Here is a 26,015-nt window from a genome sequence, read left to right as displayed (position 1 = left end):
CTGTGTATGCATCCTCTGGTTGGTTTGCTTGATTGAAAAGCTCAAGTTCCCAGAAGGAAAAATCTTGCTTCCTCTGCATAAATCTGGCTAATTCACCTTCATATTAAAATAAAAGCTGTAATAATGGTTCTTTGTGTTCCAGATAGTATATGAACCTAGGTCTTTCCAGAAGAACATTATCATTACATTGAGCTATATGGCTTTCCATTATATAAGAAATATTTGTTATATTATTACTATATCATGCATACAATAACACTCAGTGTTGTTTCACATTTATATTATTTGATTATAATTATATTCTAAAGTTCTAAAGAAAACATTTTGAAAAAACTCATTTCAAAATATTAGTAATTTAATTAATAGAGTAAAATTCTGATGCAACATTTATAACAAAAAGTATATTTTTAGGGAGTTTTTCTATATAGTGTCAATGTAATAATTTTAATTAAAGGAAAATACACACATAAATGCAGACACACACTCAAAAATACTTAATTATTTAAATAATATAAATGGTACAAAAGCTAGTAAGACTGGGGGGAGTGAAAGAATGCAAAAATAAAAACACGAAAGTAAGTAACATGGAAGCAAGAGTTGTTCAAGATGAAAATTTAAATAAGGATCTAAAATTTAGAGGACACATTGCCAAAACTGTGAGAACAACACAACAAATTCTGGGAATGATGCAGAGGACACTGAGTTGTAGAAGTAAGAGTCTTGTTCCATTGTATAAGGCTCTGATTAGGCCACACATAGACTACTGTGCACAGATTTGGTCACCTGGTTTTCAAAAGTACAAAGAGATGTTGGAAAGAGTCCATAGGTGACTGACTAAGGTATTTCTGATCTCTCTGGAATGTTGAATATGAGGAAAGGCTGAGAAGATGCAATTTACAGAGTCTAATGGATAGGAGGAAGAGGGGTGAGGATCAATGTTGAAGAAGGTTTTCATAAAATGGTGGGAGATCAGGGGAGAACAAGAGGTCATCCCTGGAAGCTGTATAAGGAGGGTGTGAGAAGCAGGTTTTTTGCATGCAGAGTTGGGGATGATTGGAATGGTATGCCTGAGGGCATGGTATCTGCAGAGAATTTGAATGTGTTTAAGGTGTGGTATGATGAGCTGTGTGTGTGTGTGTGTGTGTGTATGTATGACAAAGGACCTCCTACATGAGTCTTTGACTCCAGGGGGGGGCTTTAGGGTAATAATAATAAATAATAATAAGGAATATGTGGGGAGATATTAGACATTTCACTATATGTCTAATATCTCCCCACATATTCCATTGTTAGAGGACTGGCTAATGAGAGAATCCATAAGGTCTGCTATCCAAAAGGGAGGATTTGGATATGAAGAGACAGCCTTTGGGAATAAGGAAAATTAATTTCTTGAATTTTTGTGAGGCAACTATTTTAGGTAGTATAAAGTAGGGCACGTGAGGATTGAGAGTTTTAGATCTGATCATTTCATCAGAGGATGTAATGTGAGTTGGATTTCACATTTCCCTCCAGTGGGCAAGTGTGATCATGAACTGATCACCTGGGTTGTGGCTAGTCATATAAAGATTTCTGTGAAGAAAGGATATATCCAGAAGTACAAGACTGGTGATTGCGACCAGCTTAGGAGACAGCTTGGAGCTGTAACATGGATGGGGAATTGAGAAAAAAGGAAATAAATGTTGAATGAGAACTAACAAAGAAATACTTAACAGCATCAATGTGAGAATGTATTCTGAAAGTCAGAAGGCTGAATAAGGTAAATGTCAAAATATAAAAAAAAAGAAATCTGGAAGAAGGCACTTTGACAGTAGAAGATGATTAAAATAATCAGTTGCACAAAGAATATAAAAAGCAGGCCAGGAGAGTGACTCATTTTGTAAAGAAAATGAGTCACTCTCCTGGCCTGCTCTTTATATTCTTTGTGCTAAGGTTTAATTATTTTAAGATGATGTTAATTGATAAAGGTGGGATAATGGTAACTGCTGCAGAGGACATAGTTGAGGTCTTCATAAGCTTTTTGTCAACAAGGCAAAAAGACTTGACATATCACGTGTCTTAAAGGAATGTTCCAAGGAGATATTATGAGTTTAGTCCTATCTGTTTAATGAGTCTTGCAATGGCACAAGTACCAAAGGAGTTGAAGAAAGGTAGCATTGTTCCACTTCATAGGACTAAGGCTATAAATGATAGGCCAATTTAACTATAACCCAGATATACTGGGTTATAGTTAAGGTATTGGAGAGGTTGGTGAGACGTAGAATACAAATCTTTTAACAGATCCACTGTGGGTTGATCACAGTGGATCTGTTAAAAGGAGGTCATGTTTTACCAACTTGCTTATATACTATAACAAGGTGATGAATATGTGGGACAAAAGATGCATATGTAGTGGTATACTTAATTTTGCAAAGCTTTTAATAGATTGCCACACCACCCAGAACACTAGTGGTGTGGCCACAGGGATCTATTTCAGGACCATTATTATTTAATTTGTATATTAATGATATTGGGATGGATTTAACTGATGATATACAACTGTTTGCAAATGATGCAAAACTGGGGAGAGTGATGAGGAATCAAGCAGCTGTTGTTGCCTTACAGGACTTGAATATACTGTACGAGTGGGCAACAGTACAGAACTGTCAGTTCAATGTTGCAAAGTGTAAGGTCCTGAAATTTATTAGCCAGCAATGAGATTTTTGGAGGAAGTTGAGAAGACAAGAGACCTTAGAATGGTGTTAGACAAGGATGTGAAAATGAGAGGTCACATTGCACAAGTTGTGAAGTCATCGCATCAGATTATGGTAATGATGCAGTGAACTTTAACGTGCAGAAATAAAGAGGTTCTGGTTCCATTGTGTAGGCCTTGATCAGGATTCATACATATTACTGTGCACAGATTTGGTCCCCTAGTTTTCATGGTGATAGGATATACTGGAAAGTATTCACAGAATACTGATTAAGGTGATAAGTGGTCTTTGGGATGTGAGATATGAAGTCAGATTGAGGAAGTGAAGTTTGCAAAGCTTTGTGAATAGGAGGAAGAGAAGGGATATGATCAAGACATTCAAGTTGATTAAGGGCTATTACTTGGTTAATGTTCTTTCTTTTGAGGTTACGCAGTGGTCAGCATTCATAGTGAAGAATTTATGGAGCACAACACACATGTTAGAATAATTACTTTACTTAATATTAGAAAAGTAACATTTGACGTTTCAACCTCTGTATTGAGGTCATCATCAGGAAAAATACATATGTATAAGATACAAGCTACATGACACTGCACTATACAAAAGTAAGATGAATCTAAATGCTTGTTAATCATTTACCCTAGCCTGACCAACAGACACACTACACACTAGTCTAGACACACTCGTCACACTTCTTCCCTCAGGCTGTCTCTACTTCACAGTCGACTGCAAACCCAAACCCACCCACACACACACACAGGCTAATACATACATAAAAATGCATACCACCATCCAACACAAAAACTAGGAGTCATCAGCACCCTCAAACACAGAGCCCTAACAATTTACTCCAATGAACAAGCTCTGAAGCAAGAATAATTATTGAAATTATTAACCAAACATTTGTAAAAGATGGCTACAATAAAAAAAAAGTTCACGAGATCTTCCATAAAAATGCCACTAAAAGCAAAAAAGATTACAAGGATGCCATAGCCATACCCTACATTAGGAGCATTTCAGAAAAAATAGAACACTACTTAAATACAACATTAAGACAACCTTTAATCCCTGACAAAATTAAGAAATTTACTCAGTTCTACCAAAGATCCTATGCCATAAAAATTCAATGTACCTGTAGCCTACTTTACATAGGGGAAACAGGATGCACCATCCCAATCAGAAAAGATGAACACAAACGCCACATTAAATACCTCCACTATAGTAAAACAGGCCTATCAGCCCACATACACTCCAAACATACCATAGAATTGACTGGTCAATTCTATGGTATTGTTTTTTAAACACCAAGTCCTTACATCGCACCAAAACCTGGTTTGAGAGAAAATTCAAAGAAGTCTGTGAAATGCTAAAACACCATCCAAACCTGAACATAAAATGATGGATTAATCATTCCAAGAATGCGGAGGACCCATCTGCAACCCTTACAGCAACAGGAACAAGCCCAAACGGAAGAAAATCACAATATGAGAGGACTTTAGAAACTGTTTAATGTAGTTCCATTTTTATTTTGTTTAATTTAATTTAATTAATTTATTTATTTATTTTATTTTATTTATTTATTTTTATTTTAGTTTCTTTTTTTTTCCACCAGAAGTCAAGCTAGGGTAAATGATTAACAAGCATACAGATTCATCTTGCTTTTGTATAGTGCAGTGTCATGTAGCTTTCATCTTATACATATGTATTTTTCCTGATGATGACCTCAATACAGAGGTCAAAATGTTGAATGTTACTTTCATAATGTTAAGGAAAGTAATTATTATTATTATTATTATTATTATGTGACACCTCCAGGGAGTCCGAAGACTCATCGAGGGAGGACACCTACCCTACATCTCTCTGCCTCCACCACTCAATCCACCAACTACAACAACGCCTGCCACCACCGCTAGCATTTCCACAGACAATCCATGCCCACGGTGGGATTCAAACCCGCAGCCTTTTTGGCTGGAGTGCAGATACGCCAACCACTCGGCCAACCACACGTGTTGTGGCTCCATAAATTTTTTCACTATGAATGACTGGGTTAATGTGGAAGAATTTTTCATTGAATCGGTGGGATAGGGATAGAAGAACAAAGAACCATCCCTGGAAGCTGCATAGGATGGGTGTGAACAAGGGCATAAGGGAGCATGTTTTTTGCATTGGGAGTGGTTGGTGAGTGGAATGAATTGCTTGCCATTGTGGTTAATGCAGATACATTGAATGAATTTAAAGCATGGTTTTAATGGGCTCTGTCTGTAACAACAATGCATACTCTTGGGATGAGTCGTTTGACTCAACAGAGATATGGTGTTAATAATAATAATTTTGAATAATAAGTACTCTAGATGTCAGTAAAACAGTGGATGGAACTGAGACATTGGAAAGGTGGTGAATTCAGGTAATTCAGAAGATTTCTGCTGAGAAGAACATTGAACAGAAGAGATAAGATGATGATGGTTTTGTTGTATAAAGCCCTGATCAGATCAGATCTGGATTGCTATGCTCAAATCTAGTAACCATTACCTGAAGGAGCTGAAGTAATCTTTTTAGAGGATAGAAAGGTAGTGGATAACAAATCTACCATGTTCAGGCAAGTAGTTAGAGAGAGAGATCAAAGGAATCTATTGATGTGTTTTTTTGAAAAGTGAGAGGTTGTATTCATATAAAAAAGAGTATGAATGAAGAAGGCTCTTTCAAATAACAAAGTAAATGGAAATAAGAAAGAGAATAAGAAGTTGGTTTGATAAATTTGGAGCTAAAAAGAGTATGGATGTTGACTAGCATGGTCTTACAAGATGAGAAAAAAAAATAGTGGAATAGTGATAGTCCATTCAGTGGAGCAATACCAATATTAAAAAAAGGCAATGCAGAAACATAATGTCTATGAGAAAGTGATTGGAGAGAGTCTGTGAGAATGAGAAAGCGAAAGAGAGTGAGAAAGGAGTTATCTATCCTTATGCTATTGTTAGTGATGATGGGTGGTAGATGGTGATGGTAGTTTTGTATAGCAAGAGAATTAAGCAGTAGGGGAGAAGGTGAGTTGTATGTAGTGGAGGTGGAGTACCCTCCTGCAATGAGTCTTTGGACACCTTGAAGACATCCCTTAATAATAATAATTAAGCAGATTGCCTTCATCTGCATAGAATCAAGCATTCTCAGGAAGGTTTTGGGTATGCTATACTCAAAATATGAGAACAATAATTGATCAGATTTGGAATTTATAGTGTTAGGAGCTGTGTAGAAGAGAAGTAATGTTTTGAACAAAAAAAAATGTATAGTTTTTCGGAAGCTAAGGAGACTATGAATGTGAACATGATGTATTTGCTGCAGTGAGAATGAATTTTTAGTGTCCATCTAGTGATATAAGGGAGAGCGAGAGAGAGAGAGAGAGAGAATGAGAGAGAGGCATGTGGTGAGTTTTGTTCATGGTAAAGTGTTTGTACCAGGTGAGTTGTTTGTGGTAAAATGTTTGTAATGTTTGTAATGGTAGGCTAGATATAAAAGCCAATCCAAGAAGAGAAAAACTAATCTTTGCTGGAGATCACAATACTACCAAAAGGCAATGGAACAACAGCTCTCATCTGAGAAATAGGACAAGGTAGTGTTTTGATAGCATGATGAAATTTCACTAAATTAGTTTCATTCTAGCTGAAAATGGTGAAGAGATCAGTTTTTAAAGCATTGGGTATAGAAGATCTTGAAGATAAATACAAGGTTTCATGAATAAAGAAAAGTGGAAGTATACTGTCATTGGCAAAACTATGGATAGGGTTTTTTTTAGGTTAATGAGAGATGGTCAAAGATGTACAGGAGGGAGAGTGTGAGCAGAGAATCCTACTGTACTCTATCACAGATAGAGCATAGGTTCAGAAATGAAACTTGGCAAAAAATCCAAAAGAGGAAATTTCAGACAATTTCAGAATATCTGTAAATAATTCCATCCATGAAATATATTGCAACTGTTTCTGCTTTTTGACTATTACAGTAAAAGCTGCAGACTATTTTGTAAGCATGCCAACAAAAACTTGGATAACTGTTTCTCTTTTTCTGTAATGTGTAAAGGATCATCATATCATCTGATACATGCTGAAATGGTGTATTTAAACAATTTAACTCATTGCACTGAGTCTCTTACCTCAAAAATAACCTACATGACATTGATAAATAAGTTCTGGTATATAGTCTTATGTCATATTTCATCATGGACCAAAAATACTTATTACCAGTCAGATCTGCAGATGATACAAAATTGGGGAAAGCAATGCAGAGTCAAGCAGATGTTATATCCTTGCATTAGGACTTGAATAGATTGCATGAATGGGCATGTAAGTGAAACTGTCAGTTCAATGTTGCAAATTGTAAGGTTTTGAAATTTGGTAAGCCATGATGGGATGCAGAGTATACACTAGGCGGGGAAAACTATAAAGGAGATAGAGGAAATGAGAGATCTGGGAGTGGTGGTGGACAAGGATCTGAAATTCAGGGTCACACTGCACAAGTTGTGAAGACGTCACATCTGATAATGGCAATGATGTGGAGGACCCTGAGATGCAGAAATAGAGGTTATGATGCCATTGTATAAGGCCTTGATGGCCTCATATGGATTACTGTGCACAGATCTGGTTGCCAGGTTTTCATAGTGATGAGGATATGTTGGAAAGGGTAAAGAGGAGATTCACAAATTATCAGTGGTCTTTGGAATTTGGAGTACGAGAATAGATTAAGAGAATGTAAATTGCAAAGCCTTGTGGACAGGAGGAAGGGGGGGGGGGGAATATGATTGAGACATGTCAGGAGTTGTTATCTGGTTGACAAGGAAGAGATTTTTCATAGAATGAGAGAGGGGGGGTATAGAACAAGAGGGCCATCGCTGGAACTGTATAGGAGTGAGGAGATGGTTCTTTCCATGGAGAGTGGTTGGTGAGTGGAATGCATTGCCTGAGCGTGTTATGAATGGAGACACAATGGATCATTTTAAACCACAGTTGGATGAGCATTGTGAAATAGTGTGTACCTCCTACAATGAGTCTCCAACTCCATGGAGGTTGGATGTTAATAATAACAATAATAATAAATAATCTAAAGGATTTAAATATTCCATATGACCAGCAAAAGATGAAGAATAATGCTGACACAGTAACAAAGGGATCATAATATTTTAGAAGTATTTTATTATTTTATTTAAGAGTTTCCATATCTAAGTTGGTTTTGATGATACCCTTTGGCTGGAATACCCTTTGTTTGAATCCTGTCTAGGAGTAAAGAACCTTTATTAGAGGCTTTTCAACTGAAGGTGAGTTAATCAGTCTCATATGAAGGTGGAAAGGTTTTTCCTTCTGGAAATTCAGGTTTTTTTTTGTCACACAAAACAGGTAAATGCCCAGAACAACATTTGCAAATTGTCAGATGTAATACACTATGCAGATAGGATTAACTGCCCTTTCAGAGTGTTAAGTAAGTTTCTAAAGAAGCCAAATTAACTTGGCTTTAACAGGCCAGTGAGCCTAACACAAAGGAAAAGGGGATTATTTTATTTATATATTTTTGATTGGCTTTCATCCCGTTTACATAAAATTTCAGATTCTTCCAAAATAAGTTCTTCATGTGTTTAGAGAGTATTTATGTTGCAAGGTCTTGGTCTATTTTTATTTATTTATTTATTTATTTTTTAGTATATGGTCCAACCAAAAAAATTCTTTCTTGTGCAGAAAAAAGCTCTTGTGGGTACAGACTTACCCTGAAAGAATCATAGGTTCAAAATTTTTCTTACATGACACATGTAGAGACACTATTTATTTTTTTCCTTGAGAAAAAAATATCCTCACAAATTATTTTAACATCCTTGTTCACCTACTATGGTGAATCCAGAAAGCCAATCTGTTATGGACTTCTCGTTTCCAGCATAGAGCTTAGTTTAAATGTGAAACTTCTGTACCTCCAAGATCATCAGATCATTTTCTGATTTTTTTCTTTAAAATTGGTTCAAGGAAAAAAAAAACATGATAAGATATGCATAATCAAAAGAGTTTCGATATCAAAATCTTTTTCTATTACACTCAAAGTTTTTCTTAGAAAGGTAATGTTTTAGATGACCATCTTGCTCTTTCTCTCATTCTACATTCTCATTTCTATCTTCTTTATCTTCTTTCCTCAAAGGTATCTCACAGTAAAAAGCTATTCAAATTGAACATTGAGAATAACTTTTGCACCACTATGAGAAATCAAAAAGTTCTTTAATATTACTGAGTGGAAAATCAATTGGTTCTGTGACTTTATTTTCTCAGATCCAGTGAAAATTTGAGGTCCATATTTGGTTTTTAAAGTGAGACATTTTAGAAAAGGGGCAGAGGAGAGATATAAAGAATAGGATACACATCAGCAGTATGAGTAGTATAAAGCATAAGCTAAGAAAGCAACAACTGTAGTGAGGAAGAAGAAATTGTATGTGAAAAGATATTAGCTAAGGTAGCAACTCATAATCCTAGAAAATTACATTGTGTGGCTAATAAAAGAAAAGATGAATAAAAACACTTATCATATCTGCTGAAGATGTGATAAGTGTCAGCTAAGGAATATGAATGTTTTTGAATTTTAAGTAAGCTTGATTTTAGTAAAGCTATAGAAGTGAGTGTAATATCACTATATACATTAAGGGAATGAGCAATAGAGCTGACAGTGCCCCTGATTTGATTGTTCAACAAGAATCTAACAAGAGAAACAGTCCTAGAGAACAGTGGAAAAACAATATATTATGTCACTGCATAAAGAAGAAATAAGGGAGGAGAAAGAAAGGAGAGAGAGAGAGAGAGAGACCAGTTAGAAATAGAATACAAACTTAGATTGATGAGAAATGAGAACAGAAATGTTTCCAGAGAGCGAGAGAAAGAGCAGCAACATGAGTTTGTTAAGAGGACATCTTACTTCAGTAATTAGGTTATATTTTATAACAAGGTGACAAGTGCATGGACAAAGGTGATACGTTACATCGTGATTTTTTTTTTTTTTTTTAGATTTTTGCAAAGGCATTTGATAGAAACACCATATGAAAAAAAAAACACTGGTGAAACTGAAGAAGATGGATAATCATTTGGTAGCTTGACACAGGAGCTAGCCAGCAGGAACCAGCAAATTAGACTTCGTGGATGCAGTGCAATGTCTTGAAAGAGAAAGGTGACAAATGGGGTGCCACAAGTTTCTGTTCTGGAACACTGATGTTTAATTTATATATCAACAGTAGTCCAAGACCTAAAAGGAGATACAATGGAACCTCGGTTGTCGAATGACTCTCATCTCAAACAAATCGGTTCCCGAACATATTTTCTGAACAAAAAACACATTGGTTTCTGAACAGAATCTCAGGTCCTAAACAGGCAAACTGGCAACCATGTGCTCCGCAGGCTGAGATATATGGTGGGAGAGCATCATTTACGCTGCAGCCTCCATTCAATGCAGATGTCTGCTTGAATTTGCAGTGCCTTTTCTGGATTTTTTTCATGTTTTTTTTTTTAATAAATTATTATTAAATAAGCCACCATGGGGCCGAAGAAGGATAGTGATAGCAGCAAAGTGAAAAGAAAAGTTGTTAGAACCACGATAGAGATGAAAAAAGAAATCATATCCAAACATGAAAAACTGTTTCAGATCTTGTATGCAGTTCAGTATGGTGAAATTCAACAATCTGTACAATACTCAAAAATCAAGGGAGCTGATGTTGGAAAAGGAGTGCAAGTTCTTACTAAACAAAGATCACAGACAATTGAAGAAGTGGAAAAATTGTTGCTGATTTGGATAAACAAGAAACAGTTAGCTGATGATAGTGTTTCTGAGGCTGTAATTTGTGAAAAAGCTAGGCAGAAAAAGAAACTCTATACCAGGGGTGAGCAAGTTCTGAGATAATAAGAGAGCCACATATAATACTTTTCATACATTTTTGAATGTTCAAGAGGAGATTACATGATGATCTGCTAAAGAAAAGCCCTGGTACGAGTGGTGATACTGATTTGTTCAAAGCTAGTAGAAGGTGGTTTGAAAAATTTAAGAGAAGAAGTGGCATACATAGTGTGATTAGCCATGGGAAGGCTGCAAGTTCTAACCAAGAAGCTGCTGAGAAATAAGTGCAAGAATTTAGTGACTATGTAAAGGATGAGGGTTTTCTTCCCCCAACAAGTGTTCAACTGTGATGAAACTGGCCTATTTTGGAAAAAATTGCCAAGGAGGACCTACATCAATCAGAATGAAAAACATTGCCAGGACACAAGCCAATGAAGGACAGGCTTACTCTTTTGCTATGCAGAAAAGCAAGTGGGGACAACAAGGTCAAGCCATTGCTTGTGTACCACTCTGAGAATCCAAGGGTGTTTAAGAAAAATAACGTGATAAAAAGTAAATTGTCTGTTATGTGGAGAACTAATAGTAAGGCTTGGGTAACCAGGTCCAAAAATTGTCCAAAAAAATTTGGACAATGCTCCTGCTCACCCTCCAGGCTTGAAGGACAAATTGGTGGACTTCTCTAATCCAGCCCATGGACCAGCAAGTCATTTCGAACTTTTAAGAACTCTACACCAGGGGTTGGCAAGTTCTTTGGTAAATAAGAGAGAGCCACATATAATACTTTTCATACATTTTTGAATGTTCAAGAGCAGCAGTAAATATTATTTTAAAATTGTATTTATAAATAAATACAATTTATAAAAAATACAACTATATAGTAGTCCTACTCACCAAAGAAGAATATATTTAATCTCTACTTGTTGAAGGCTTTGACTGAGTCTTCATTTTTGCAGTTAAGTTTAAAATCCGGCTGGTAGAATTTCAAAGCTGTTCTAAGAAGCTCAGTGAGGTGGCTGTTAGTGAGGATAGTAAGTTGTAGCAGTAAGTTGTCCCAAAAAACAGAGAGTAGTTGGAAGCCAGTTTTCTGAAGATTGGGCTACTTTGCTTCTGAAATTTGTTTCCAAAAGTTAGTTTCAGATGAGCTTTTATGTACTAGCTTCAAACCCACATCTTCCTGCAGCTCCAGCTCAAAAGCTTTGTCTCTATTGGAGCGACATCGGTGATAAAAGGTGCAACAACAGGACATCCATCGTTGATGACATCAATCACAAAAGGATTCACAAGAAATTCAAAACATGGCTTTAACTTTTTTAGTTTCTCAAACCTGTTCTCAAAATCATTACAAAGTGTTTCTAAGTTTCTTCCATATTGTTTCAGTTTACTGTCTTTAATTTCAGTATCAGGAAAAGCATCTTAATTTAAGGTTGGGAAAGTGCTCAAATTTCTTAGTTGCCAGATCTCTTTGAAAAAGCTTTATTTTATTATGAAAACTGAAAATTGATTGGACAAATTCTGTAATAACTTCCTTCCTTCCTTCCTTGAAGTGCCAGATTTTGGAGGTGTTGCATTACATCTGTAAAGAACATCAGATCCTGTACCCATCTATGATCTTCTAGTTGTGGGTATTTCTTTTTCTTTTCTTTTCTTTCATAAAAGTTATGATTGGTTCAAAAAAAGCAACAAACTTATTCAAAAGGTTGGCAGTTGATAGCCATCTTACAATACAGTAGAATGAAAGGTCACTTGGCTTTTCTTCAAGCTCCAGCTCCTCAATAAAATTTCTAAATTTGTGGTTTCCTTTAAGCTTATCAAATCTAAGAATTCTTCTTTTACATTTCCATCATTAGTAACATAGCGAACAAATATAGCTAGCTGAGGTATATCTTGAATGTCTGTAGATCCATCCAAAGCTAAGCTGAAAGTAATGCAGCTATTCAGATCACTCTGCAGTGAACACACAATTGTAGAACTAATTTCAGAAATATGTCTCTCAGCATTTCTATCTCCAGCCTAGTTCAGCGGGAGATAGGAATTTCTTCTATTGCCTGTTTAAGTTTTGAGTTCTCTGGAGCGAGAATTGCAATCACATCACTAATATTCTTTTTTACAAATTCTATAATGCTATAACAAAACTAGCTTCAGTTGCCAAATCACTTTGCTTACAGAGGGAAAACAGGCTATTTTGTTGAGTGACTAAATTAGATTTCAAACATTTTGTCTTGTTTTTTTGTAGTTCTGATTTAGGGGAAAATTCAGATGCAAACTTTTTATGATTACATTCATGGTGATGCTTTATATTACGGGCTTTAAAGTGGCTGATGGTTGTAGGACAGATAAGACACAGAGCCTTTTCACCCTTAACAGTAAAAGCAAAATCATCCTCCCATTGTTTGTTAAGTACTCTCTTTTCTTGTTCGTATTTCCATTTTATACTCTGCTGTTGCTCAGTCATTTAAAACAAGGGTTTTATAACTTTCACTAAAATCAATCTTAAGTATTTATTAATCAGAAAAGTACTTATCTACACTGCACTAGTTATGTTCCTTAACCAACACACAAGTTATGCACCACAAGTGCGTAACTTGTGTGTACTGCATGAAGAGTGATGATGCAGAGTCCAGGCAACAGAGGTTGCGGATAATGCAGCGATCATAGTAGTCACTTTTGGAACTAATTTTGGCAGGAGTGACACAGGCCATCAAATGTTGAAACACTTTTTACCAACCAAATACGATAATAAAATCCACATTAACAACCCTTTTTACCTGTACCATTTAAAAGCTAAAAATTAAAGTTTCAAAATATCAGTTTTTTACTATTCTTTAAAGCATTTCGAAATAAAATTTTCTAATATTAGTACATATTATACTATTATAGATTATTAATATAAAAGTTTAGGAAAAATGGCAATGAAAACCAATATTGTCTCAGGAGCCGCAGTTTGCCCACCTTTGCTCTACACCAAAGCACTGTTTCAAAGGCGTTTTGAAGTGACCTCTGGCACAGAATTAACACTCAGAGAATTCCTGGAGGAAATTGTGGCTAAACTGTGCAGATGGAGACATTGAGGGCTTTGTGGCTGATATGTTGCTGTAGTAGATGATATTGTGTCTCTGGGCAAAAGCATGGGCTTGAAAGTTGACAATACTGATGTGGAGAAGTTAGTGGAGGACCACAAGAATGAACTCACCATGGAGGAACTGGAACATCTTCAGAAGGAGCACCATCTTTTGCTGCTAAAGGTGGTTGAGGAAATGTTTTTCAGAGACAGAGGAAGGGAGGATGTTCCTAGTTCTTTGATCAATGAAATGTGTGTGAAATGGGGTGAGGTGCAAAGTATTGTGGAAAGATATCACCGTAACAAGCCTGTTGCAAACCACATCATAAACCTTTTCAATGACAATGCCATGTCTCACTTCAGAAACATTTTAAAACGCAGGCAAAAACAAATTTCATTGGACAGGTTTTTAGTGAGACAGAGGCCCAGCGTGTCTCTCAAGCAGAGTCGAGTGGTGCCAAGAGACAGAAAACAGAAAGAGAAAAACCACAGAAGGACAGTTATCTATGCCATCACTCTCCTCCGTACAGGTAAAGTGAAGTTAAATTTTCATCTATATTTTATCTATTTATTGTGCAAGATTTTATGCATTTTATAGTGTTTTCGTATACAATTTTATGCATGAAGTACTGTTATAAAGGTTTAAATAAGCAATCATCTGGGGTTCAGGAACGGATTAATCAATTTTACATTAATTATTATGGAAAAATGGTTTGTTTTCAAACAAATTGGTTTCCGAACAGCCTTGGAATGAATTATGTTCAACAACAGAGGTTCCACTGTATTCAGTTGTTTGCTAATGATACTGAATTGGGGAGAGTAATGTCAGAAGTTCTGATATGATGTTACAAGAGAAGATTTGAATATGCTGGTGCTTTGGGTAAATGAAAGGGATGTCAGTTCAATGTTACTAAGCGTAAAATCGTGTATTTTTTTAACAGAGAACATGGAACGAAGAGTGCTGTTATTGGAGGAACTTTGCTCCAGAAAGTGAAAGGGGGTAGGGGGGAAGAGAGAGAGAGAGAGATTTGGGATGTTCATGAACAAGAAGCTGAAGTTTGGGGCACACTGCAAAAGCTGTAAATGTTACTCAGAAAATTACTACCATAATGTTCACAAAAGGTGACGATAGATCCACTGGCAGAAGACAATATCTGGGCCTCACCAAGTTCCTGAGACAGTGTTCACCTCTCTAAATGTTTCCTTGACATCCAGAATATCAGAAAAGATGAAGAGAATGTGCTGCAGAACTTGACAAATAGAAGGAGAAAAGGTGATATAATGAAAACATAAATTGGTGAGAGGAGTCCATTAGGCAGATATGTGTATATTTTTTTATGTTGAGTCCATACGCAGGAGGTTGGTTAATCAACTTATAGTATGTTAGTACAGTGTATGGGTAATATATGGAGATATATAGGAAATAGTGCACAGGGCAATAAGCAGTATGTGAGAAGTGACCAGTTTCACGCCCTTACTTGCATGACCATTAAACAGTTTCCAGGGAGAGATCATTCTTGGAAACTGAATAAAAGTTATGTGATTACATAAAGAAGGGAAAGAAAGTTTCTTGTAAGGCAATGGTGCATGAGCAGAATGCATTGCTAAAGTGGATGGTGAATGTTAAGGCAAAGGGTAATGCATATGGTGGTCTTCCATGATGAGTCTTTTGCGCTATGAAAACTTGAAAATAATACTACTAATATGGATTTATGAGAAATATAATTTTTTTGGCTGTAATTTTAATGACAATATCAGTCTCTTTATAAATTTTAACTCACAAAAATCTTACATTTACTTATTTCACACCATGATTTTTTTATCATAATATTTAACTAAATTCCATAAGATAATAATACTTAACTACTTACAGAAAATTCACGCATCCGGTACCGCTTGGAGGTGCCATCCAGAGAAAAGACAAAGTCTTAGATGGTCTAAGAGCAATATGGGAATGAACTATTGCACACATCATGCTGTTTCCTATAAGATGTTGTTGCCTAGGATCATTTGAAGAACTTATTCCTGCTAATAGTGGCAAAGCATTTTTTGATGTACTAGGCATAGTGTAAATTCCAGTCATCATAAAGCCATCAAAATCAGCACTTGATGATATAGTTACTGAAATCACAAAATACAGTTTTGATTTATACAACTCGATGTTAACAATCTAATTCTTTGAATACTTATGATAATCAGTTGCCTGGCTAATCCTTGCATCTTATATCAGGTTACTGTGTGGAGAAAAAAAAAATTGCCAATGAATAAGTTTTACCACATTTGGTAGGAATTTCTCAGTATCAGAGTATCAGAGTATTTACTCTCATAGCATTCTGGTGAATATGTCAAAAACTTGCTAAATCCATAGTTTCAAACTGAATGTTTTGTAGATAATAATTTGTTGATAAAGCCTTGGTTGCTGATCAGCACACATGCACAAACACTACAATAAAGTTTTACATACAGTAATCTATTTTGTCTCTATGTAATAACATCAAGTTGAGAGTTGCTGATCAATTTCACATCAACAGCTAAAAAACTTTTTAAAAGATGTGGCAAACCTCTTCCAGCATTGTTTACTATAGTTTTGCTCAACTATGACAACTTAATACAGCACATGATTTCATGCAAGGATTAGCCATATGCTTATTTATTATTATAATTATCATCATCTGGATATTTAGGTGGAGTCCTATGACTCATTTTGGGAGGCTTGCACTAACAATGAATTCACACAATTTCTTTCATACTTGTTATGAAACTCATCCACTGATAATGCACTCACAACTTTGTCAGGCAACTCATTTACCACTTTTGAAAAGTGGCAAATGAGTTTTTCAAGCAAAAAATTCTCACCTCTTGCTAATCATATTCTAACTCAACTTCCAAGAATGATCTCAGCTCCTGGTTCTCTTTCTTTCTCCTCCTGCTATTCTTCTATATCAGTCCTATAAATTTCCTTAGTAAATTATACTTTCCCTTTTGTTCCAATACACCAATTTTACAGTCCATAAGCCTTTCTCATTCCCATGAAATCTTGGAACCAAATCAAAGCATAGTGAGTAAGTGTGTCACATGAATGCCTTTTAAAGAGGAACAATAACAAATGAATTTCTTAAAGTTTTTTTTCCACTTTGCCAATATATCTGCCATATATATGCCAGCCTGGCTGGCCGAGTGGTCAGCGTATCCGCTCTTCAGCCAAAACGCTGCAGGTTCGAATTCTGCCATGGGCATGGATGTTTGTGATGGTCTGTGGAAATACTAGTGGTAGTGGTTGTTGGTAGATGGTGTTGGTGGATTGAGTGGTGGAGAGAGAGAGAGTTGTAGGGCAGGTGCCCTCCCTCGATGAGTCTTTGGACTCCCTGAAGGTGTCTAATAATAATAATAATAATAATAATAATAATAATAATAATAATCTTCTGTTCAATTTCTTGCATTGTAGTCCCAACAATGTAATGCACAGTTTGTGTATTACATTAATATAATGTTACAGCTTGTACAATCTGCAGTACAAAGTAATTTTACACTGTATTGCAGTATGAGTTCAGTATGTCAGTGTTGCAATGCTACGGTGTAGTAAAGTGGCTTTCTTCCAGAGTATTCTGTGGTAGGTATCTAACTGATATTTTTGTGGTGGGGTATCTTACTAACACCATAGCAAATATAAATATGAAAGACTGTTCAGCCTCAGCTCTAAAAAACTTTCCAAATCTCAACAAATTTGGGTGCATGAGACTGCCCCAAATTTGGGAAGCTTGCATCTTTAGAACATCAGCCCGACATCCAAGACAACCCAATTTAGTCAGCTGGGGGGGGGGGGCAACCTTTAGGACTCTACCAATGCCAGATGCCTTCTTCAGCCTCATTTGCTCATTGTTAGTGCCTGCATGCACATATCATAGTTTTATGTTCCCAGAAGATGGCAATGTGACATTGCCAAAATATATGAGGGCGCTGATTAAAGTTTTTTAATTAATATTTTAGGGGAGGGGCAACCTTTAGGACTCCAGGACCAATGCCAGATGCCTTCTTCAGCCTCATTTGCTCATTGTTAGTGCCTGCATGCACATATCATAGTTTTATGTTCCCAGAAGTTGGCAATGTAACATTGCCAAAATATAGGAAGGTATTGATTAAAGTTCTTTAATTAATATTTTAGTATACGTTGTCATTTTCTGAAAATTATAAAGTCATCTGTAACCAACGTATAAGTTTATTTACAAGAATGTTGTTTGTGTACTGCCAGAGAAGTGCCTTTGATTTTATCACCCTCTGCCACATAAGTTGTGGTCTTAGGAAGTGTCCAGTACAACAACGATAGGTCCTTATTACCCAGGTCATCAGTTAGTACAAGTGACATTGTTCTGTGCAAAACATTCATCTCGTGTAACATCACTTTCTGCATTCTCACATGATTATGGTGGATGTATGCCTTCACAGCCCTGACAAACTGTTGCATATAAACTAACTCTACACAAAGCCCAAATCCACCCAGCCATGGAATATTCTCCCATATTTGGAGCAGTGCACCAAAATTATTATTATTATTATTATTATTATTATTATTATTTTGGGCATGTTACCATAGTTGAAATCTTCCATAATAATTACCCTCCTTCCACTCATTTCTTCTATTTGCTTATGCATACTATCTCCACCATCTATTCCATCACCTGGTCTATAGCAGCACTCAACTGTATATTTTGTTCTGCTAGTTTCAATCTCACACCAAATAGCCTCAAATGTGCTCTTTTCTCTATCCTGCAGTTCCACTTCTATTCTTCTTGGCTGTAGCTCATCAGCTATCATCAATTACACTCCTCCCCCCATTTTATTCTCCCTGTCACTCCTGAACACACCATACCCCTCACATTCAATCCCACTAGCTGTGTCATTTACTGTCAGCCATGTTTCACTAATGCCAATAACCTGTGGTCTGGAAGTGCCAACCAAGGCCAAAAATTCTTCCCTCTTGTTCCTAATACTTCTGGCATTTGTCTACATGAATTGCAGAAGCCGATTTGTCTCATCCCTATTTTGATGCCTTATACTAACTCTAAGTTAGTATAAGTACTCTTATACTAAATCCTCTCTAATTTTGCTCGATTCTATCCAGAAGAGGGCAATCTGGCTAATATATATATATATACATTAGCCAGATTGTCACCAGAGCTCACATATATAAGATATATGTAAGATTATATCACACATATATAAGATTTCTTCAGATATGAAAGAAAGTGAACAGATGGCATAATTGGCAGAATCACATTAAAAATGAAGATATATGAGAAAAGTAGATACAAAGTTAATCTAAGATGGTATGGCACAGTATTGCAAAAAGAATGTGAGATGAAAGTTTAACAAAACAGGATATCTGAAGCAAAAAAAATAAAAAATAAAAAAAGAAAAAGGTGAGGAAGACCAATGTATAGATGGATATTGATAGGAGTGCTTTAGAAGATTGTAAAATAAGCAGTGATCAAATCAGAAATGTACAAATGATAAACTAATCTAGAAGAAAATTAATAGGAAACTTTAATGATATAATGTGTTGAGCTATCATAACATTTGGTACATTCCCATTACAGTATAAATCAGAAAAAAAAAACTTGAAAATGATAATAAGAATGATTATGCATATTATTATTTTTTTATTTCACAAAAGTTTCACTTCACAGCTTTCCTGAATCAACTTCCTTCGCAGCATGATAATTCACAGTAAAATAAATAACTGTCATTAAGTTTAAAAAAATATAAGCTTTATTTAGTGAAGATTAGAAGATAAATGTAAAATGTAGAATTTAGTACCATGTAAGATACTTTCTTCCTTGCTCACTGAACTATTTCAACTACATCAAAAAAAATTATATAAGGCAAGGCCACAAAACTGTAATTGATAAACAGCACAGGAAGTGTTTGTATGCTTCTAAAAGAGGTCAAAAGACCTTTATCTCTTTTCCTTATTGCCATCTTTCTTCCTGAGTTACTATTTATCAGGGAGGAAATGGGCATCCACTAGAAGGACTACTTCCTGTATTGCATGTCTTTCTCCTGATGCATGGCAAGATGACAACACACAGTGCGAGAGAGAGAGAGAGAGAGAGAGCATCAGCTTATTTAAGATAAAGTAATGTCAATTAAAGTTGTTTTTTTTTTTTTCTCATGCATGTTTTTAAAAAAGGTTCATTTGTTACTCTGTCTGCCAGAGTATGCTAACATATACTCTGACCAACAATACTCAGAACAAATAAGAAAATTTAAATATTCTGTCTCAAAAATATGTGCTTCATGTTTTGATAAAAATGCAGTTTATTACAAATAATTAGTCAAGTTAGCTTTGCATAAGTGAAACCATGTAATGCCACTGCATAATTTATGTTAATGCCATTGCGCAGGTGAAACTGTGCAATGGCATTAACCAATCTGATAATCTGGGAAATGGAGAAAGGAAATCGTCTATTAAAAATTGGTGGACAATTTTTAATAGAAGATTATAAACAATCAAGCAAGTATATGATTAAATCATATATCTAAAAAGTAGCACTAAACAATATAATGCTTAGCATGTATAAAACAATATATATATATATATATATATACATACATACATACATACACACGCCAAATATAGAATTAAATACTGAGGAACTAATATAAGAATTGAGTCCGCTAAAAATACAAGAAGTTTTTTTTGATAGCAAGAGAAATACTATTAATAATATTTTAAATTAAAAAAAAAAAGGCTACCACAATGTCTTTTAATACCTTAAGAATGAATAATGAATTTATTTGCTTATTGTAAGGAATTACTGAATTGTGACCACTTTCAGAAACACATTTATTTATATGTCACACAATATTTTAAAGCATCCATAAGATTAATGTATTAAAGAAAATGTGACTAACCAATTTTTGGAACTCCAGACAAAAAACAAACAAATTTGCTATTAAATAAATAAGTGCAGAAACTTATCAATCTAGCAGAAAGCACGAGCTTGGTAAGACTTTTGTTCTCATTGGATAAATATAAATAAATACTGGCCAAAACAGTCCAAATGAATCATTGATTCAGTTCTGCTATTATTATCTTGAGAGAAAATTTTTCACTAATGCAGAAATAAACAGCTTCAAGCTCAAGATACCAGTTCTCTATAGGATGCTTTAATTCACTAAATGAAGCATTTAAATAACAGAAAAAAATAAATAAAAGAACTTATCACAATATTTCTTGCAACACAGAAGAAATAATCTAGGAATTATGTTAATAAAAAAGGAGCATGTATTTTCATGTTACCTGATATAGCAATTCTAGTGCTACTATTATTATCATCATCATCAGGCTTTTAATAAAAGAGTCAGTACTAATTATGAGAGCTCATATTGTACCTTAAACTCGTTCATGATCTTCACATTCAGAATACGTTCCATTCTTCACATAAAAAAACCCAACTCTTTACCTCCTACCCCACTACACTTTTATAAAACTTGGGATAACTGTCTATTCTCTCTCTCTGCACTCTGCATATAATGCTATCTATATTAATTTGGTAACTAACTTAAACAGAAACATTTTTTTCATATCACCTCTCCTTTGTCCATCCAATGACTCTGCAATTTACATTCCCTCAATATCACAACCCATACATATCCATCATTCCAGAATAGTGATACTGCTTCAGTTACTCATTGCTAGATCCTCTTCAGAATTTCTTCATTATTCTAGAAACCAGGCAATCAAATTTATGTGTTCTAGTTTTCAGGTGTGGTGTGATCAAAAGACTGTTTGATCACACCACACCTGTTTGAGGACTGTTTTTTTGTTCGTGGCAGCAATATGATATGCTCTTTACAAAACTTGCAATGTGCCTCTTAAGACTCTGTTAATCTTCACCCTGGATCCAATTCTCATCCAGTAGATCAGAGCCCACCTGTATTGACATAATGTTCTGGGTACTGTTTATACTCAAACTACACGTAACAAAATTAAAATGGCAACTTCTACTTGTCTGTCCAAGTGTAATAAATGCTATATCATGCTGCAACATTCTCCATCCCCCCCCCACTTCTCTCTCTCTCTCTCTCTCTCTATTTTAATCTCTCTAGTTTTATGTATACACAATGCTTTAGTATCCTTCCATTTATCTTATTCACTTTAGTCTAATAAATGTAATTAACTTAATTGTAATAATATATAAGTATAATTTTTAAACATCAGACCAAGATATTAAAAAAATTAAGTATAATTTGTTTTTTAATATTCAAACACACACAGAAGTGATGAGCAATATGTGGACAAGGAGAATAAGAAAAAAGAATCTGTTGATACATTTTTAGAACAGTTGAAGGTCATAGTCTTTGGAGAAAACAGAATGAGAGAAGCTGCTGTTCCAAAGAAAGTAGATGGGATGAAAGAGAAGGAAGAGAAGTTGGTTTGGTAAGTCTGAATCTAGATATTTAAATAGATATTGACTAACAGCTGCATGTATTCTTACATTTCTGGAATAATGTGCACCAATTTCTGGCCAGTTCAGCAGCATTTTGTCCATGGAAATACCTATGGAAAAGACACAAAGCAGAAAGAGAATGTCTACGAGAGAGAGTGACTGATGGGAGGGAGTCATAAATTAATTAGATTATCTTCTTCTGGATAGTATCCAGCATTCTTAGGTGTGGTTTTAGATGAATAATCAATGTGAGCCAATATTCCAAGGTTGGATGCATTTAGGATTTATACGGCATTAACAACTGTACAAGTGAGAAGCAGTCTTGAGTGGAAAAGAATACCAACTTTTTTGGAGACTGCAAAAACTATAGCTGAGATATGTGTTTGTGCCAGGAGAGGCTAAAGAAACATGTCATTACATACAGTATGTCCTCTATTTTGAATTTTATATCAAGCAATTTAGTGGCAATGCAGACATATTTCATTCCAGCAAAATTGGCACAATGAATCATGCAACATATACTACAAATTAAATTAAGCTTGTCAAGAAATCATAAACTTGTTTAATCCTTTATCCAAGTATAAGCAAACAAAGCACGTGTGAAGTATCTACATGACTCGGCTACTTGTATATAGAGGATAACGACTTCACATCGACTGCCTTAGTATCCTATAATGCAAAATACACTTCCTTTTGGACATGCATATTGTTATGTATTATGGGAAGGGTCACTACCCTAGGCCAGTTCAGAAGTCACATATTTCTTATATATAAGTATATCATCATGTCTTATTAAATAACTGGATCAGAGATAGATGTAGGAAGTTTTTTCACTTCGATCTTAGTATCTCTTCTGGGTCAATTTTCCACTGATGAGACTTCAATAAAGGTTGAAACTGGTTTGAGTAGTGTTTCCCATAGTGCATAACAATATGCATGTCCGAAAAGGAAGTGTGTTTTGTATTATAGGATACTAAGGTAATTGATCTGAAGTCATCAGCCTCTATATATAAGTAGCATAGTCGTGCAGATACTTCATCAGGAAAAACTGTTTGGTTACACTTGGATAAAGGATTAAAGGAAAAAAAAATTCTTGGCAAGTTTAATTTGCAACCATGTGAAAAAACTTCCAAGCTGCATGATTTAAATTCCCAGTAATACAACAGAAACAGCATAAGGAAAAAAATGACAGAAAATAAGATAAGATGCAGTGCTGACTATGGATTGTATTCTGTCAAATGATCTAGCTTGATGCATAGTATAATTAACCATGTGGGCTGTCAAAGTTTTGTTCTGCTGTCTTCTCAGTAATATTATATGCCGGTACATCATATTATTACATTTCTGTTTGTAATTATAATTGGATTTCTATGTGGTAGATGTCCTTCCTCACAAAGTGAAACACCATCACCTCTACTTAATGAGAATCTGAGGTGGCTGATGGTATACGAGGTGTGGCTATTAAATAACGAGATTGGTTGCAAAAATTTGGTTTATTATTACAATTGTATAACTTAATTGTTATCCCCTTCAACATACTCCCTGCCTCTATCTATACACCATCGCATACAAATTTTCCATTGTTGGAAGCAATGCTGCAAGTCATCAGGTGTTATCTGCTTCAGTAGCATTGCCGTTTTCTCCTTTACCTCATCTGACTGAAAATGGGTGCCCTTCAATGCAAATTTCAACTTTGGAAAAAGGTAAAAGTCACATGGAGCTAAGTCTGGTGAGTAAGATGGATGGTCCAATACTAAGATCTTATCAGCCAGATACTGCTTTACAGACAGTGCACTGTGGGCTGGAGTGTTGTCCTGATGGAGAATCCAAGTATTGTTCTTCCAATGAATGGGTACCAGAGGGTCAGAAAGTTAACAAACATTATTACCTTGAGGTTCTGCCAAGCTGACAGAACGAGTGAGGAAGGAAGCTCTTCCACAGACACCCAATCTGTGGAAAAACAATACATGGATTCTCCATCAGGACAACAGTTGTTATTTAATAGCTACACCTCATATGGGGATCCTTATATTTACATGCACTGTGAATGATATGAGCCTCTGTGGCTCAGTAGGTATAGATGATTCCTTCGGTTGGAAAGACAAGGTTCAAATCCTGTCTATAATGGGAGGAACCTTTATCATATTTTCAGTCAAATGATGAGTTAGCTAATCTCATACAGAGATGGAGGATTTTTTCCTCAAAGAAACTTGGATTTTTCATCCCTCAAAACAAGCCAACCAGTTGGAAGAACATGTGCAATTTATAGAAAGAGGACACTTTGGGAATAAGGAGTAACCAACCTATTCTATCAGATTTGGTTTTCAAATACCCACACAGTGATATGTGGGTCTATGCATAAGTATCAATCAGGAAGGAAGTGAATGATACCCTTCTATGGTATGCTGTGAAGATCTACTAGAGCATCTCCCATCATTGACAGTACAGCAGTGAAAAAGACCGATTACTGTCTGGGACTGTATATGGGATTGAACTTTGTGTAATGAATTTAGGTGGCTTTCTGATCAGCTGGCACATAATCTTGCAGCCATCTGCAATGTCAGATTGTGTTTAGAGTAGTGGTATGCAGGGAATTCACTGTTCAGGCTACATAGCAGCATGGAAATTGGATGCTCTCTGTGTGAGAGACATGTCTAAGAGTCTACCTCCTTCCACTTCATGTTAACTAGGTTTTTTTCTCTTCACCTCTTTGGCACCATCATCACAATAAATGCAAAAAGATATAGTGTCATTGCAGTTAAAATAAAAACAAATCTTCATCAAAAATTCTAAACAAAATTTAAAAACCCAGAAAACTTTATAAAAACAGAAATGTCTCCTGTGCATTCACTTCACCAACATTCACAGCATAAACACCAATTTAAATGATATACAACCACCACTTACAGACATCCAAATTCAATCTCCTATTTTGGACCAAATTACTGCCACAACAACCACAGATCATACACAGTCCATGACACATGTGCTTTGTGAAATCTGATATTCATTTCCAGAGTATGCCCAATCTTGTATATCCTCTTTATGATCTTCTGTAGATTAAAGATTATTATTATTATCATGATATGATCGGTGTCAGATCTCCATGGAGTCAAAAGACTCATCATGGAAGATTCCAATATCATGCACATAGCTCATCATACTGGACCTTAAAATGCATTCATCATCTCTGCACTCACTACACTCTCAGGCAATGCATTCCAATTACACACCATCAGTCACCTTCCTTCTTCCAGAGTCCCCCCCCCCACCAACCACTGGCTTCATATTACCTCTATTTTTAATTACTATTATTATCTATTACTTATCTATTACTAATTTATGCAACAGAGTTCTGTTAAATGCTTTTGCAAAGTTCAGCAGTATTACTAAGTAGACTTTTCCTTTATCCAACTTAGCTGTTACTTTATTATAAAAAGTAAGCAAATTACTAAGGCACCCACCCTTCACAAAACTATATTAATCATTATAAAGTATCATAGTCCTGTTCACTCAGCCATTAATTCTGTCTTTTAGCAACTTCCTCAATACAATACCTTAACCACCATTACTGAGATAATGATTGGGCTGATTTTCAACTTTTGTCTTGGAGCCTCATGCAGTGAAACTATTTTGTCCAGTCTCTACTCACTTCTCATCTTCCTAGAATTGAGGCTCGAATCAAACAGCATGGTTAGAGGAGGTGTCAATTCCCTTTTGCATTCTCATAATATATGGGCTGATATGCCAATGAATCCTATGGCTATGTTTGCATTAAGGTTCTGAAATATCAGAAACATCTCCATTTCATCTACCTCTATTCTTCCATCAATCAATGTCACATCTGGCACTGAAATATCTCCATCTGAATAGTTTACACCTACAAAATGATCACCAATTTTGTAAGCATAAGTGTGAAAATATGTAAAGTTAGGAGGATAGCTCAACTATTTCATTCACTTCTGTTACCTCCCTACCACC

At 35.5% G+C, this 26,015-nt stretch overlaps 1 protein-coding gene across 1 annotated transcript in view; it reads right to left on the bottom strand.

Annotated features, from left to right (window-relative positions):
• LOC150108407 (reelin-like) overlaps window positions 1-26,015 on the bottom strand; it is a 920,570-nt gene that overhangs the window by 845,055 nt on the left and 49,500 nt on the right. Inside the window, exon 3 of the mRNA XM_090390755.1 lies at window positions 15,456-15,705. Within this exon, the coding sequence (XP_090246881.1) occupies window positions 15,456-15,705 (250 nt within the window). The remainder of the gene's footprint in view (window positions 1-15,455; window positions 15,706-26,015) is intronic.

The sequence above is a fragment of the Typopeltis vanoorti genome, chromosome 3 (assembly GCF_054136105.1).
Source record: "Typopeltis vanoorti isolate ZY-2024b chromosome 3, IOZ_Tvanoo_1.0, whole genome shotgun sequence".
Lineage (NCBI taxonomy): Eukaryota > Metazoa > Arthropoda > Arachnida > Uropygi > Thelyphonidae > Typopeltis > Typopeltis vanoorti.
Note: the sequence above shows the minus strand (reverse complement) of the source record. Positions and strands in the feature narration are given on the sequence as shown.